The 14,235-nt window shown below is 34.3% G+C and overlaps 1 protein-coding gene across 6 annotated transcripts in view; it reads right to left on the bottom strand.

Moving 5' to 3' along the window:
* Positions 1-219: 219 nt before the first annotated feature.
* Positions 220-14,235, bottom strand: part of PIAS2 (protein inhibitor of activated STAT 2) — a 118,422-nt gene continuing 104,406 nt past the window's right edge. For 3 of the 6 annotated variants that reach the window (XM_030810489.1, XM_030810488.1, XM_030810490.1), the window contains 3 exons: positions 10,888-11,027; positions 5,253-5,290; positions 220-2,593 (listed from right to left, as the gene is read on the bottom strand). In XM_030810489.1, coding sequence (XP_030666349.1) covers positions 2,411-2,593; positions 5,253-5,290; positions 10,888-11,027 — 361 coding nt within the window. In that variant the 3' untranslated portion in view covers positions 220-2,410. Of the gene's footprint in view, positions 2,594-5,252; positions 5,291-5,655; positions 8,399-10,887; positions 11,028-14,235 lie in introns of those variants that run through there. The other 3 variants (XM_030810491.1, XM_003267554.4, XM_003267553.4) reach the window with 2 other exon arrangements.

The raw sequence follows: 14,235 nt of genomic DNA, 5'->3' as shown, positions 1-14,235 counted from the left end.
CTAATGTTCAAGACAGATAAACAACGTAAGCCCCAATTTGAAGATGATAAACTTTGAAGTGTATTTTTTAAAATGCAAGTTGCCTGTATGAAATAAGTTAAAAATTTATATGTAATTTCAGTGTAAAACACCAAAACCGAACATTAAAACTGTTCACAGAAAATAGAAAAAAACAAACAAACAAAAAAAACAAATCACAATTACAAACGCACAGAGGTATCAGTTATAAGAACCAAGTAAATAAACTAATTTCTATTAATATTTTCATTTACTTTATAAAACTTTGTTGATTAAATTCGGGGAGTCTCTGACAATCTAAAGGGTAACAAAATAACAAATATACATCATTTCTTTATTAATCATACCACACAAATCAAGTTAAATTTTTTCTATCTGATTACAGAGTCAATAAAAATTGCATCTGTATTTACAGCAGCAACATAAAACTTTATTAGAAAGAAATACTGTATCTGGACCAAAAAACTGCAACATGGTTTGGAAATCTAATGACTAAGAAGGTAAAACTGGCAACTATGTGCAACTACTGCTCGTAGATTCGGGTTTTTTCCCCCCAACATCCTTAAAATAAGCAGCCCCCACAAAGGGATAATCCATTGAATAAGGAGACGATGTAGCCAAAGAAGGGATGATATGGAAAACTACATGAAATTAAATCAACATAAAAAGAACACACAAAGGCCATGGAAACTTGAGAAGGTGAAAGAAAAAAAAAAAAAAAAAAAAACCCAAGCAAGGACAAGTCAGCTCCTTGGAGTTGCACCAACTCTTAAGTAGCATGTCCCTATTCTAACTGAAATTGATGAGTCCACACCTGGGCACTTCAGTTTGAGAAATCAATTGGTTGGACTGACCATTAAAAAAAGACTTTGTTTTTAAGGTAGATAAAGCTTAGAGAGAGAAAGCTAAACAGAAAAGTACTAAATCCTTGTGAACTCAAAAATGATTTAGGAAGTCAAATGAAGCAAACTAAAAAATTGGATGAAAATGTTTCTCTAAGAGTAAAACCCAGTGTTCTGTGTGATTTAAAATCAAACAAACACACTATAGAAGAGAAATTTTCAAAGTGCACCCAATAAAACCTCAGAGGTTCCCTGGAGTGTTTGGGGTAGCATAGATTGAGACAGGAAGTGGGTTCAGGCCCATCTTCCCCAACCCTTCTTCACTTTAATTCGAACATTTCTAATTCTCTTTTGTCTTTTGTAGTTTCATGTAAGATATCATTTTTAAAAAATGAAAAAAAAATCTAATGCTGTCCCTTTCCCTAAGTTTGAAAATCACTGCTGAGGTTGAAATTACATTGGTGAGAAATATGATCATCATAAATCTAAAACACATTTTCTATGTAGTGCTACCAAAATACAAAGTTTCATCAAATATTTCACTACTATTCTGTAAAATAAATGAGAAAATTAAGTTCTTGGGAAGAAATTAAATTTTGTTATTACCACCTCCCAAAATCTGCTCTTCTGCTGGCTCCAAGATATCAATATTTGATAGTGTGAACAAATTTCTAACAAACATTCCAGTCACACCATACCCCAAAGACATTTCATTCAATGGCTGCACGGTTTCTTTTTTGGGAAGGCAAGCCTCAAATTTATAGAAAACTCTAGAATGAAAAATGTACAATTACTAAAAACATAATAACACACATTATGTCCGGGCAGAATCTGCATAGTGCTTTTAAACATAATCACCAATGAAGAGTAGCCAAATTCCAGAACTTCACACAGCACTCATTAGCAAACAACGTCAAAGTGTAAATGATACGCAGGAAAAAAACCAAGTAACACAAATGCCATTTTTCTTTGATGGGCTCATGAAGAAAAGTGGAAATGCAGGACGAAAAGTGGAATCCAAGCTTTGGCCACGTACTGAAACTTCATTACTTCAATGAAACAGAGCAAATCTCCATGGAAAGGACTCATTCAGCAAACATTAAGTTCTTTCCATATATTTTTTTTCCTTCACGTAAGGTTAAACAGAAGTTGCTGTCGTTCTAGAATCAGTGATTACAATGTTTTTTTTTTAATTAGAAAAAAGGTTACTTGAATATTTACATGATTTTATTGCTCTTTATTTTAACAAAAACTTTTTTCACTGACTTGTAGACTCCATCCATTAACGTATGAAAGTGAAATCCATCTCTCAGGAAAATACAGTTATGGCTGAATGTATCTGATGCTGAGAATACAGCATAATTAAGAAAAATCCTTACATGTCATTTGGTTCTTGTTGCAGTCTTCTGTGTTCACCTCTCAGAAAGCAAAAGAATCCACTTGACTTTCAATAAATACCAAATTATTTAAAAAAAAACAGTTTCCACAGACTAGAGATCCAAGAAAAAGCAGTTCTGATGAATGATTCCCAGAATCAAGTGAGTCCTCCTTTAGTCCAATGAGATGATGTCAGGAATGTTACTTCCACTGCTGGTTATGACCCCTGTCTCACTCCTGCTGCTGGATGAACTAACATGAGTACTGCTTTCATGGGAGCTGGTGGTGGTGACAGACGTACTGCTTGCTGTTAAGGGTGAGGTAAGACTATCCAAAAACATAGGAGGACAGTACTGCTTGAAACAAACAATGATGCCAATGAGGAAGAGGCTACTTGATTTTAAATAAAGAGACTAGAAATTATTAGATATGCACAAACAATAGTCACATACTTAAATCCCAGTGGGATTTAAAAATTGCTCAAAACTTCACATCTTTGGGTGGAAGGTGGCATGAATTTAGCTATTTAACATTATTTAGAGAATGCAGCATATATTCTTGATTCTCTCTAAACTTGTGGAACTTGTTTGCTGACCACATACAAAAGGTAAAGTAAAATACTAAATATTGGCCCTCATCTCAAAAAGAATTTGCTCCCTAACTGTATTTAGTTGGGTGTCAATTTTGAAAGAATTGTTGAGCTTACACCGGCATTTTTGCTTAATAACATTTTTAAAAATATTTGTTAGCCTTTCCCGGTGTGAACTGAGTATCAAACAGATCCTTTATGAATGTTAAGGCTGACCAGCTGAATGATAGCATTGGACTCCTTTGTACATAAACATAAAATACTTGTGTCATCAGAATGACAACATTCATTCTAAAACACAGAGTACACGGTAGCTAGCTATCACAGGATCCTCAGGACAGAAAATTATCTCAGGTAATCACAAAGTTTTACAATAAACGTTAAAGAAGATCTAACCTAATCTTCTCGTGATGCCTGCTTAACACCCCTTTCCTAGTGCTCATATTTCACAAGTCCCCTTACAATCCTGGTTACTGATGCCAAACAAGTACAAACCTGAGTGTACTACTCTAATATTAACAGAGGAGTGAAGAGAGGCGAGCCAAAAGCATTATATCAGTGTAGAATATTTTATGTGAGAAACGACTGCACTAACTTTAGCAAAACAAGAGGTCTAGTGATATCCTGCAGGAGATGTTTTAAGTTTGTCATTAGTTCAACTGTATGAAAGATCAGTAAGGATATCTGATTCATATTCCCCATTCTAAAGATTATGCAGCTTATCATTAGAGACACTGGATTACGGAACAGGAATTTAAAAGTCAAGTTGTTTAGACTACATGATTTCCAAGGCCGGTGAATAAAACAGGAACAACAGTCCCAGATTTAAGTTGCCAGTCAGAGGGACAGTAACAAGTAAAATTCAGACTGCCCTTCAAAAGAACAAGTTATTTAATGCTTTGGACAGACAACTGTTTTGGTTCATCAATAAAATGAATGCCACACACAGAGTCAAGGGACATTAGTTACAGGGAGAAGAACAGTTCTTAAAGAGCTTCCAAGGAGCTCTAAAGATAGTTGAATTGTCCGGTATTAAAACTCTTTTCTAAAATCAAATCAATTTCTAACTTTCCACTAAAATTGGGGGGTAAATCTAGACCAAAGCCCAGAAACTTACATTTTATTCCTGCTGCCTCTCACTCAGTTTTTGATTGCCTTATAGGAAAAAGATACTCATTTATGAAAGTTGTGCTAGATGCTACAGTCCTGCCATCAACAGGCTCTGTGCATTGAATTCTTAGTAGTATTCAGATTGCAGCCACTTAAGTTCTAACCCTGCATCCCTTATTGTAGCTACAATGACAAGAATTAAGGGATAATGGAGGTCAAGTAGTAAAACCTAAGGATTCTATGGCAAACTGAAGGCCCCACATCACCCTTCTACTACTGACTCATCAAATAAGTTAGACCACTACTAAATATACAAAACAGAGCTACGAAATAAAAACCTCTAGGTTCCAAGATAATTTTTTTTAAAAGAACTGGTCACATAACAATTAGTAATCCTTATATCTGAAGAATCCATTTCCTAGAAAAATACATGGATACCTTCACTAGGTACCTTTGTTATATATACTGCTATAATGAGGTCAACTCCGAATGACAAGAAATTCCTCAGTCTGCACATTACCTTGGGCCCAAATTTCTGGTGCTGTTCATGTAATCAGATACAGAGTACTGAAACAGGAGGCTGATACAGGACCTGTGCTTAGCTGACTGAGCAGCCCATGAAGCAGTGACCCGTGGTTCTTCCTCTATCCCTCCCTATACTCAACTCCTCTCAAAGTCTTTTGTTCTATGTCATTTTCTCCCTTCACTTTCTCATGCCTTCTCCTCCTCTGCTCTGCCTCTGCTATAAGCCTGTCTGTGCAATCCATGCTCACTGCAAGGTCTTCATGCTGGGACACCGGGCTATTAGGCTTTCTCATCTTTGACAGAGAAAACGGGGATGATTGACATATAGCAACTTTAAACTGGGGCCTCCCCAAAGTCCAAATCTGAATGTCTTTAAAAACAATGAAGAATCAAATTAATGAGTCAAGTCTGTCTAATCAGGTTTAACTATTGATTTTCTATGTACAGAATGTTTTAGCTAAAAAATAAAACTATATTTTTAAAATTTTAACTTCTAGCCACCCAGCACTGCTTCTATTCATTCTACTCATTCAAATGCTTGTAAGAGATGCCAACTGATTAAGCTAAATAAAACAGAATTTAAAATTCAGATATTAAAGACAAAAATCATAAACTGAAAACAACTTTATTCCTTCAAATAAAATTGTGAAATATTTGCACAGTACTTCCTTCCCATCAATGTAAGTAATTCAGAGTTGACTGTCCTGATTTTATGCAACTGGTCATTTTTAGTTAGTATGACATAACCAACAATCAAATATAAATTAGTTGCTTAAATTCAGGATACATACCTGGGGATCAACTGGAATAAGGGAAAGAAAATCCAAACCTAAAACAAAAATGCTTTGTTAATAGTTGTCTCTTATTTTGGGAGACCAGAATTATTTCCCTAAATCATCTTTATTTATCACAAATCACAAAACATTTGTGGTAAGTGCTTACCACTCTGTCACAGGGAAGTTCTATACCATGATCAGTGATACTTGAAGTGTTTAAAACCCAAAGATGAATATATTCTCCGATAAAACAACTGGAAAAACTAGCTCCCAGAGACTCAAAGGCAGAAGTCCAAAAATTTCCAGCGAAGGACTAGTCAAAACAAATGTTTCCCCCTCTGCCGCTTAACAGAATGAGAAGCAATAAAAATGATGAGCTAATGATCTGGATTTGAACCATCTAAAAAACAAAACATACTTAAGCTCTTAAGATATTTCACATTTATTTTTCAGAAATACAGAGGTTCATCTAAGTATCGCTTCTTAAACAGATGTCTATTTCAATGATAGCTCTCTGTCCCCGCTGTCCCCACATCAAGAGCAGTACATAGTCCAACGCTCTGCATAAAGCACACACTCGGGAATTGCTGCGCTGACAGGGTTATCAAGGGTTACTGGGTTCTGAGCTAATATAATTTTTTGAGCCAGAGAACTGTAATTGTCCAATTCGATTTTAGAAAGAGGAATGTGTAAAAGGTTGTCCGGTAATATACTTTTGACGTATTCAAGTAATAACAATAAATGAAATTTTTAGGTTTTAAAAGTCTAGCAATAAACTTCAACATCAGTTCACCTAGACCTCCCTGTGTGACTAAACTCCCTTTAATTATTTCAAAACATTAAAAAAGAAACCACAGGTCATTAAGACAGGCCAATTTCTATTCAATTCTGTGAATTTTTATGTTGGCATTCAGAGACACCCCAAATATAACCACCACACAGAGAAAGTCTGACATTATGCTTTTATGCAAAATAGAGAATATCAGTGGGGACATTTAAAATATTTACTAACCAGTATGAATTTATAACTCAAAAAATTTAAATATATTTATTCTCTCATAATCTCCAAATAAGGTATTACAAAAATGCTTATCAAGTGATACAAGCTATAGCACCAATCATTTGAAAGAAATCATTCCAACGATTTCTAAAGCCTTTTGAAAATTGTTGCTATAGATTTTTTTTTTTTCCTTTTTTTGGGAGACACTGAGTCTGCTCTGTTGCCCAGGCTGGAGTGCAGAGGCACAATCATAGGTCACTGCAGCCTTTACCTCCTGGCCTCAGCCTCGCAGGAAGCAGGGGCTACAGGCATGTGTCACCATGCCCAGCTAATTATTATTATTTTTTTTTTGTAGAGAGAGGGTCTCGCTATGTTGCCTAGGTTGGTTTTGAACTTCAGAGCTCAAGCAATCCTCCCGCCTCAGCCTCCTAAAGTGCTGGGATTATAGACATAAGCCACCACACCCAGCTTGCTGTAATTTTTCATTTCATATGTCTGTCACTAGCTATATGATATGGTGGTTTGAGCCAATACTAAACCAAAGAGAATTACAACAAACTTTTCCAATGACTTCTCTATTAAAATGACAATAGGTGAGATATCTCAATAAGCAGACTTTGTCTTCATATTAATACTATTCAGTAAATCCTCTCTCTGCTTCTGCCAAATTTGTCATTCAAAATTTGTCTAGCCCTTGTAATACCTTCAGAGTTTTGCACTTTCAATATTTCTATTATTAAGTAAAAAAAGTTTATTGGAACGTTTTGTTCTGCTTCAAATGGTATAACCGTTTTCTTTTTACAGTAGCTTCTATCTTTTCAGTTTTTCAGTTTTCTTCATTTTTACAATAGCTTCTACCTTTTTATAGTTTTTCAGTTTCATATGTTCAATCACCTTTAATATTTGTTGTATCTCTCAGTTCATGTTAGTAACTGAAACCTTTTTATAACGCTAAGTATTGACAATGGTGTTGGAATATTGTGTACTGAAGCCAAGCCACTCAAAAATGCTCATTTTCTAAATGTTCAACTATTTCAATTTCATAATTTCAATTAAAATAAATATGCAAGCTTGATATAAAACAGTTTGAAAATTATATCAAGACTGTGTATTTATTTTAATTGAAATTAAAAATTGAAGCTCTATCACCAGAGAATACCCACTGAGGATCCTATTTTCGTTATTTCAATTCCAGTTCTTCAGATGTACTGTAATTCTCTTTGATGATTTCATGTGTGTGGTAAATATAAAGTTTATTTAGAAAACAATTAAGAGATTTACTTATCTGCATATTGATACCTCATCCATGGAAAATTGAATGTGCTGACTTATACAACACCATAATAAAATACCTAGAAATTTTTCTAAAATTTTGGTTGGAATTCTAGATTGTTTACCAAGCATTACAAGGGTGCTGTCTATATAAAACCTGTTTAATGTAAATATTTCTCTCACTGAAACCATTTTTTTCTCAAGTACTAACAGTGAAGTTTGATATGGTATTTTAGATGCTATTCTTTCTAACAAAAAATGAAACCATCAAAGTCTTCTTGCATTTTACATTTTAAGCAGAATATTAAAACTCTTATATGAAATCAAGTTTCATCAGTAGTGATTAAAATTTTACTGCCTTGTTTCATAAGTTTAGCAAAATGCTGTTTCTTATTTCACCATAAGTTTCAATTGCAGCGTGTCATACTGATATATTTTTATGCCCTCCTAAGTATTTCATGGTTGAAAATGCTCAATTACTTTTAACTAAAAAGCAGGTAGTGTTAACATTATTTTATTAACACTGATAAAATTTTAATTTAAAAATTTTAAGTGCTTCACTGTGAAATTGACTCAGATTTTTTCTCATTGATGACAACATATTTTCCTTATTTGAGTCATAAACTTTAACACAACATAACTGCTACATGATTAAATATGTAAATGTTTAGCACTTTCAAATTTTAATGATACAACTTTTGAGCACCATTCACACCTGACAATATGGCACTAGCAATAATAAGGCAGTCATATTTTTCCTTGAAATAATCAAGCTGTTTTCCACTCCATAAATACAAATTATTTGTTTTATTTTGTATTCACTGTTGCACAGTATCAGAAGATGTTCCAAGCTTCAGTTCATTATTAATATCATTTCTTCTTTGTTCTCCTGCAGATTCAGAAGATTCATGTTTATGATGTTTAAAAGGAATGTTAAGAAATGTATTAAAACTTTGTTATCTCTCCATTCTTGGTGTTCTATTTAATATTTTATTATAAATTATTAAGTTTATCAATACCAAAACTCTTCACAGTATGACTAACTACATAAAAATTATGCATAAAAATAAAACCAAATTACTAATCACAAAAGAGCACATTAACAATAAAATCAAAGTAAAACTAAACTATTTAGATAAAGTAACTGCTACATAATTCATACATGATGATAAACTAGCAATTCTTCTAAAGTACAATAGATCCTATTCTATTCAGTTATCAACTGGTAAGAAAGCTTTTCAATAATAACAACCAGTATATCACCATAATTGTTAATATTGGCTAAATATCAGCCTTGGATATTAGTCTTGTTTGCTCAATATCAGCTTGAAATGCATTTTTACCAAATGCCCAGTTCAGACATATTTTACTGCATTTTTCTCAAGTTTGCACATTTCTAAAAAGAAATAGTCTCACTTTATGCCCAAATTTTGAAATAATGTAAATTTCCCCCAATTAAAAATTAATCCAGGTTCACAGAACTGAAAAACTAACAGGGCAAGTGATTTGTAAATTGTGTCTATGCTACTGCTAAACGGTAGGATCACTTTAATGAACAGAAATGCTCATTATCTTTTTTCAGGATTAATTTTTAATTCAAGGTCTTTAGGAAACAAATCCTTTCAGAATGCTTGCTTATAACACATACTGAGATGACATGCAGACACTCTTCCAACTAGCCAATGTTACAGCCATAAAAGGCAGCTGGGAATTAAGAATCTCTGAATTTCCATCTTTGTCACCGACATGAATCCTCACCTGTACCTTAGCATCAGACTTTGTATATACTTTACAAATACTTTACAATTTGTGTTAGCTGGGTCTACAAAGAACTTCTTAAAATACCAACTCCCAAATTACATATGGAGTAACTATATCTAAGAAGCAAAAAATAATTTTAAAAGCCATTTTTTTCAATGGATACTTTAAAATGTCTATTCTTTTCCACTAAATTTTATTCACATAATCTAAACAAAGTTCAAGTAGCAAAATTATACTGAACCAATTATCGACTGTTTCAATAACATAAATTTTCACCAACAGGATAAGCATTGTGCTTAAAATAAAGACCTCACTAAGGGGAGAAAAATAATAAATCATAGGTCAAAATTAATTTCATAAATCTAGAGAAGAAAATTAGTAACATGAGGAGAGAATTGTATTCCACTAAAAGGGCCTTCAGAGAGAAGGGAAGTCATGAATGTACTGGTTCTAATTTGCTCAAATATAATCGACAGAAATGTCTGCAAAAGCAATAGCTATGGAGAGAGGGAAGAAGAGTAAAGGAGGGAAGTTTAAATTTTGTAATATGGCCTTGGTTGCAGAAGTCCTCATACTAAGGTAATTCTAGCAACCTTAATATTTTACGGTAGATTCCCCCTTATCCAAGGTTTTGCCTTCTATGATTGCAGTTACCTGTGGTCAACTGCAGTCAGAAAATACCACATGGAAAATTCCAGAAATAATTCATAGGTTTTAAATTACACACTATTCTGAATAGTCTGATGAAATTTCATGCTGTACTGGCTCCATCATGCTCCATCCCACCCAGGACATGAACCATTCCTTTGTCCAGTGGCTCCCAGCTTTGTCACTCAGTAGCCATTTATCAGATTAACTATCTCAGTACACAGGGCTTCTGTTCAAGTAACCCTTATTTTAACTTAATAATGGCACCAAAGTGCATGAGTAGTGATGCCAGCATATTGTTATAATTGTTCTATTTTATTATTAGTTATTGCTGTTCATCTCTTACTATGCCTTATTTACAAATTCAACTTTATCATGAGTATATCTGTATAGAAAAGAACAGTATATAGGGTTCTGTAATATCTGTGGTTTCAGGATTTACTGGGGGTCCTGGAACTTATCCCCCGTGGATAAGGGGAAACTACTGTACATATAAAAGATATCCCAAGTATTAAGCCCCACTCTAGGGAAACAAATGGTAGACCCTATCTTTGTAAGGAGAATAAAACCCACAGCTTGTAGGAAAAATCAGCCCCAAACAACATCAGTATATTCTGAAGTTCTGATGAGCTACCAAGAAGAGTATGAGAAAATATTTTCCCTTCACCTGTGAGGTTCTATAATAAAGAAACCAAGAAAAAGTTTCTAAGTACAAATTCTCCAAAAGGGAGAATAAAATCTCTGATGTTTACTATTCTACTATATTTCTTATCACCAGGAATCTACAGATTGCTCTGTAGTTAAAATAACAACTGGATGTGATGTATAAAAACAGATAAGACCTTTACCTGAAGCCTTCAAATTTCCTTAGCACTTCTATTGAAAATTTCAAAACTATATTGGCTTCACAGATTAAGATTAAAAAAAAAAAAAACTTTCATAAAAAAAAAACAAAAACACTCCACATACCTGGCAAATCTGATGACATGCTTGATATTGGCGTATGGTGGAATGGTACTGAGTAGTCTGTTAATGAAGGCGGAATAGCAGCAGGATCAACCGAAGTCACACTGGGCACCCTTACAGAAGATGGCTGATACATGAGAACCCTGTTTTAAATAGCATGGGAAATTACAAACAATCTGGCTGTTAGTTCACAGGAGAGAAGAGCGGCACCACTGGGCATTCTCAGTCGTTTGTTCACCAGTTTCAGCACAACTATACGGCAGCTACTCACTACACAGCACTCCACTCTACTCTCCTCTCCCATAACAGTCTTCATTTTAACATGAACATATCTTGGTTCTCAACAGCAGCTGCGACATAAGAGCAAGTTGATATTCAAACACAATGTACAGTGCTGGAGTGAGATATAACACTTCCATCCACAAATAGAAATAGATATCACTTTTATTAATGTATATGTAATATGTATATGGGTAGCAGTGATTTTATCTATAAAGAAATTTAAAACTAACATAGAAGATCCCTAAGGTTTGATTTAAATCAGGGAACCTTGAGAAGTGAAGCTACTCACTGTAGCACAACCCAAATTTCTTCAAGTCTAACTTGAATTGTGTTAATTATTTGCAATCTTTTCTGGGAATCATCTGAGCAAAATTACCCAATCTTAAGGCCGACCAACTTGATGGCAATAGGCCACAATCAGAAACAAGGATGAGTGTTCAGGATTTAAAATATAATATCCAGAAATAAAAATGCTGGCTACCATGATAGCATCTACCGGGTAGGTGAAATCCCAAGAGAGTTTATGATTTTAAAATTAGCTGTTCATGCTACCAAAAATACAAATTAAACATATGTAATAAATACTTCACAACTGGTATTATATAAAACTGTATATACACTATAGAATTACTTTATAATTTCAAGAAGCAGTATAATTAAACATACTTTTGAAAAAGTTCAAGCTTAAACAGAGATTTTTTTGCATTCTTCCTATTTAACCTGCATTTTCTCTTAGCCCAGGGTAAATAACTACAACTTCACAAGAAAGACATCCTTGAATGTATGTAGGAAACTGAGCATCGTTACTGGTCTTATGGTTGATGGTGGGAACCATGGTCACAAAACTAGACTGGGATAACCTCTGGGCATCCTTTCTCTTTCCTGTTATTGCTGATTATTAAATATCAGTAATAAGAAATGATGACAAATTGCATGATATTCTTTGTACTCTGACAAACTATTTCATAACCTCGATTTAAATGTCAAACCACTTAAATATGGATATCACTACAAATGTGGAAAACAGTCATCTTGAGAGTACATACATTGTTGAGTTGGCAACTATGTTAGTCTCAGAAAAGTGAATAAATAACCTAGGTCAGAGTTCAGAAATCTTTGATCAAAAACTGATCCATTTAGGAAGCTTATGACATATAATATGTTTGAGGCAATAACATAAGCCTGGTATTTGAAAATACACTTTCCCGAGGTAGATAAAGACAGAAGGAAGTTATCTTCCAAAAATCAACCACATGTCTGTAGGTTAGAATCTGGAGATTTCTTGGCCTCCAGTGCTACTCGAAGACCTAAAACCACAAGCAGTATTTGAGCAATGTTAGAAAAGGCAGACTCTGGAGGAAAAAGAGAAGTTGGGAGGAGATAAAATAAGTTATATTGTATCTAAAGCTCATCTTTTTTGGAGGTTTGAAAACAGTGGTCCTCCACAGGGATCAAAGGAGAACAGGACATCATCAAAAGTTTTTCAAATAACATGAGACCACCTCTCACACACAAGAGTTTATATGAGAAACTGGAGGAAGGACACAGTGGATAAAGAGGAGAGAGAGAGAAACTGGGGTATATGTGAGTGCTGGGGAGGGGACTAAAGAAGTGGCTCTGATTATTCTGGCTGTCTCAAAGTATTAATATCTTATTGTTTTTAAAATGTTAACAGGCAGGCTTTGAAGACCAAATATATATAAAGTTTCATTTAATTTAAAAAGTTTCTACTTAAAAGTACATTTAGAGCCAGGCAAGGTGGTTCACACCTGTTATCTCAGGTCTTTGGGAGGCCAAGGCAGGAGGATTGCTTGAGCTGGAAGTTTGAGACCAGACTATGGAACATAGGGAGACCTTGTATCTACAAAAAATTTAAAAAAAAAAAAAAAAGCCACACGTGCTGAAGTATGCCTAAGGTCCTAGCTACTTGGGAGGCTGAGGCTGAGACTGCTTGAGTCCAGGAGGTAGAGGCTGCAGTGAGCCATGAATGCTCCACTGCACTCTAGCCTAGATAACAAAGCAAGACCCCGTCTCAAAAAAAAGTACATTTAACCTATCGTGTTTTTTTTTTCTCTGCCACTGAAATAAACTAAAAGACTTTCTGGTACAAGAAAAAGCCAATGAATGTCTTTCTCCCACTCCCCCTTCTCTTCCTTTGCTATTTCACACTGGAGATTTTCTTTTGTTTTGATTCTGATTGACCCTTCAACTTGAAATAGACTTATACGTAACAACAATAACAGAGCTCCCTTTCCTTCCCTGATCCTTTGACTTACATCTATAAAGGAGTCAAGTGAATGTCCCTACACACCTGTCTGTCACTACAGTAACACCTAATAACTGTACGTGTCCTGTCAGTAACATGAAACTTTAAATGAGTAAATAGCTACTCCTTACTTAGGCAACACCAAAAGGTTGACTGCCAAAATATGTGAAATGTGAAAATCCAATGGGGGTACAAATTAGTAAATCAACATATAAAATCTCAGCAAACATATGAAAAGCTAAACTATTTAGTGTTGGTTAATTCCCATTACCTGAATGTTGCAACCATTAATACAAATTCAACTTTACATGGAATGGCTTAAAGTAGACATTAGTTAGGATTATCAAATTACATACTGGTAGCAGGTTTTTGTTATCAGAATCCTCACAAGGACCACATTCAGAAACAAAATGATTCTAAAGCCTATGCAAAAAATAGATATGAGTAACGGATTCCATGAAAAAATGTAAATGGCTATGGATGGTGAAATGATGGATGTAAAAATGTGATGCTACATGTTAATAAAAAGATTTAAAGCTTTTAAAACTTGTTACTGCCTCTTCATAGGATTGGTAAACACACACACATACGTGTATACATTATGCAAGTGATCATTTATATTTTAAACGTTTGTAACTTTATCCATAATATCACAGCACAAAAGTGAATTGCTAGAATGCTGCTATATAGCAAATATTAGTATTCCGGATTATATGCTGGATCAGAGAATTGCATGAAACTCACATTTGGCTCAGACTTGGATGTCTGAAAATAGGTTGACCATTTCTATTTATAACCCTGAA

Source organism: Nomascus leucogenys, chromosome 4, assembly GCF_006542625.1.
Source record: "Nomascus leucogenys isolate Asia chromosome 4, Asia_NLE_v1, whole genome shotgun sequence".
NCBI classification, from domain to species: domain Eukaryota; kingdom Metazoa; phylum Chordata; class Mammalia; order Primates; family Hylobatidae; genus Nomascus; species Nomascus leucogenys.
This window is presented reverse-complemented; position numbering and strand designations above follow the sequence as displayed.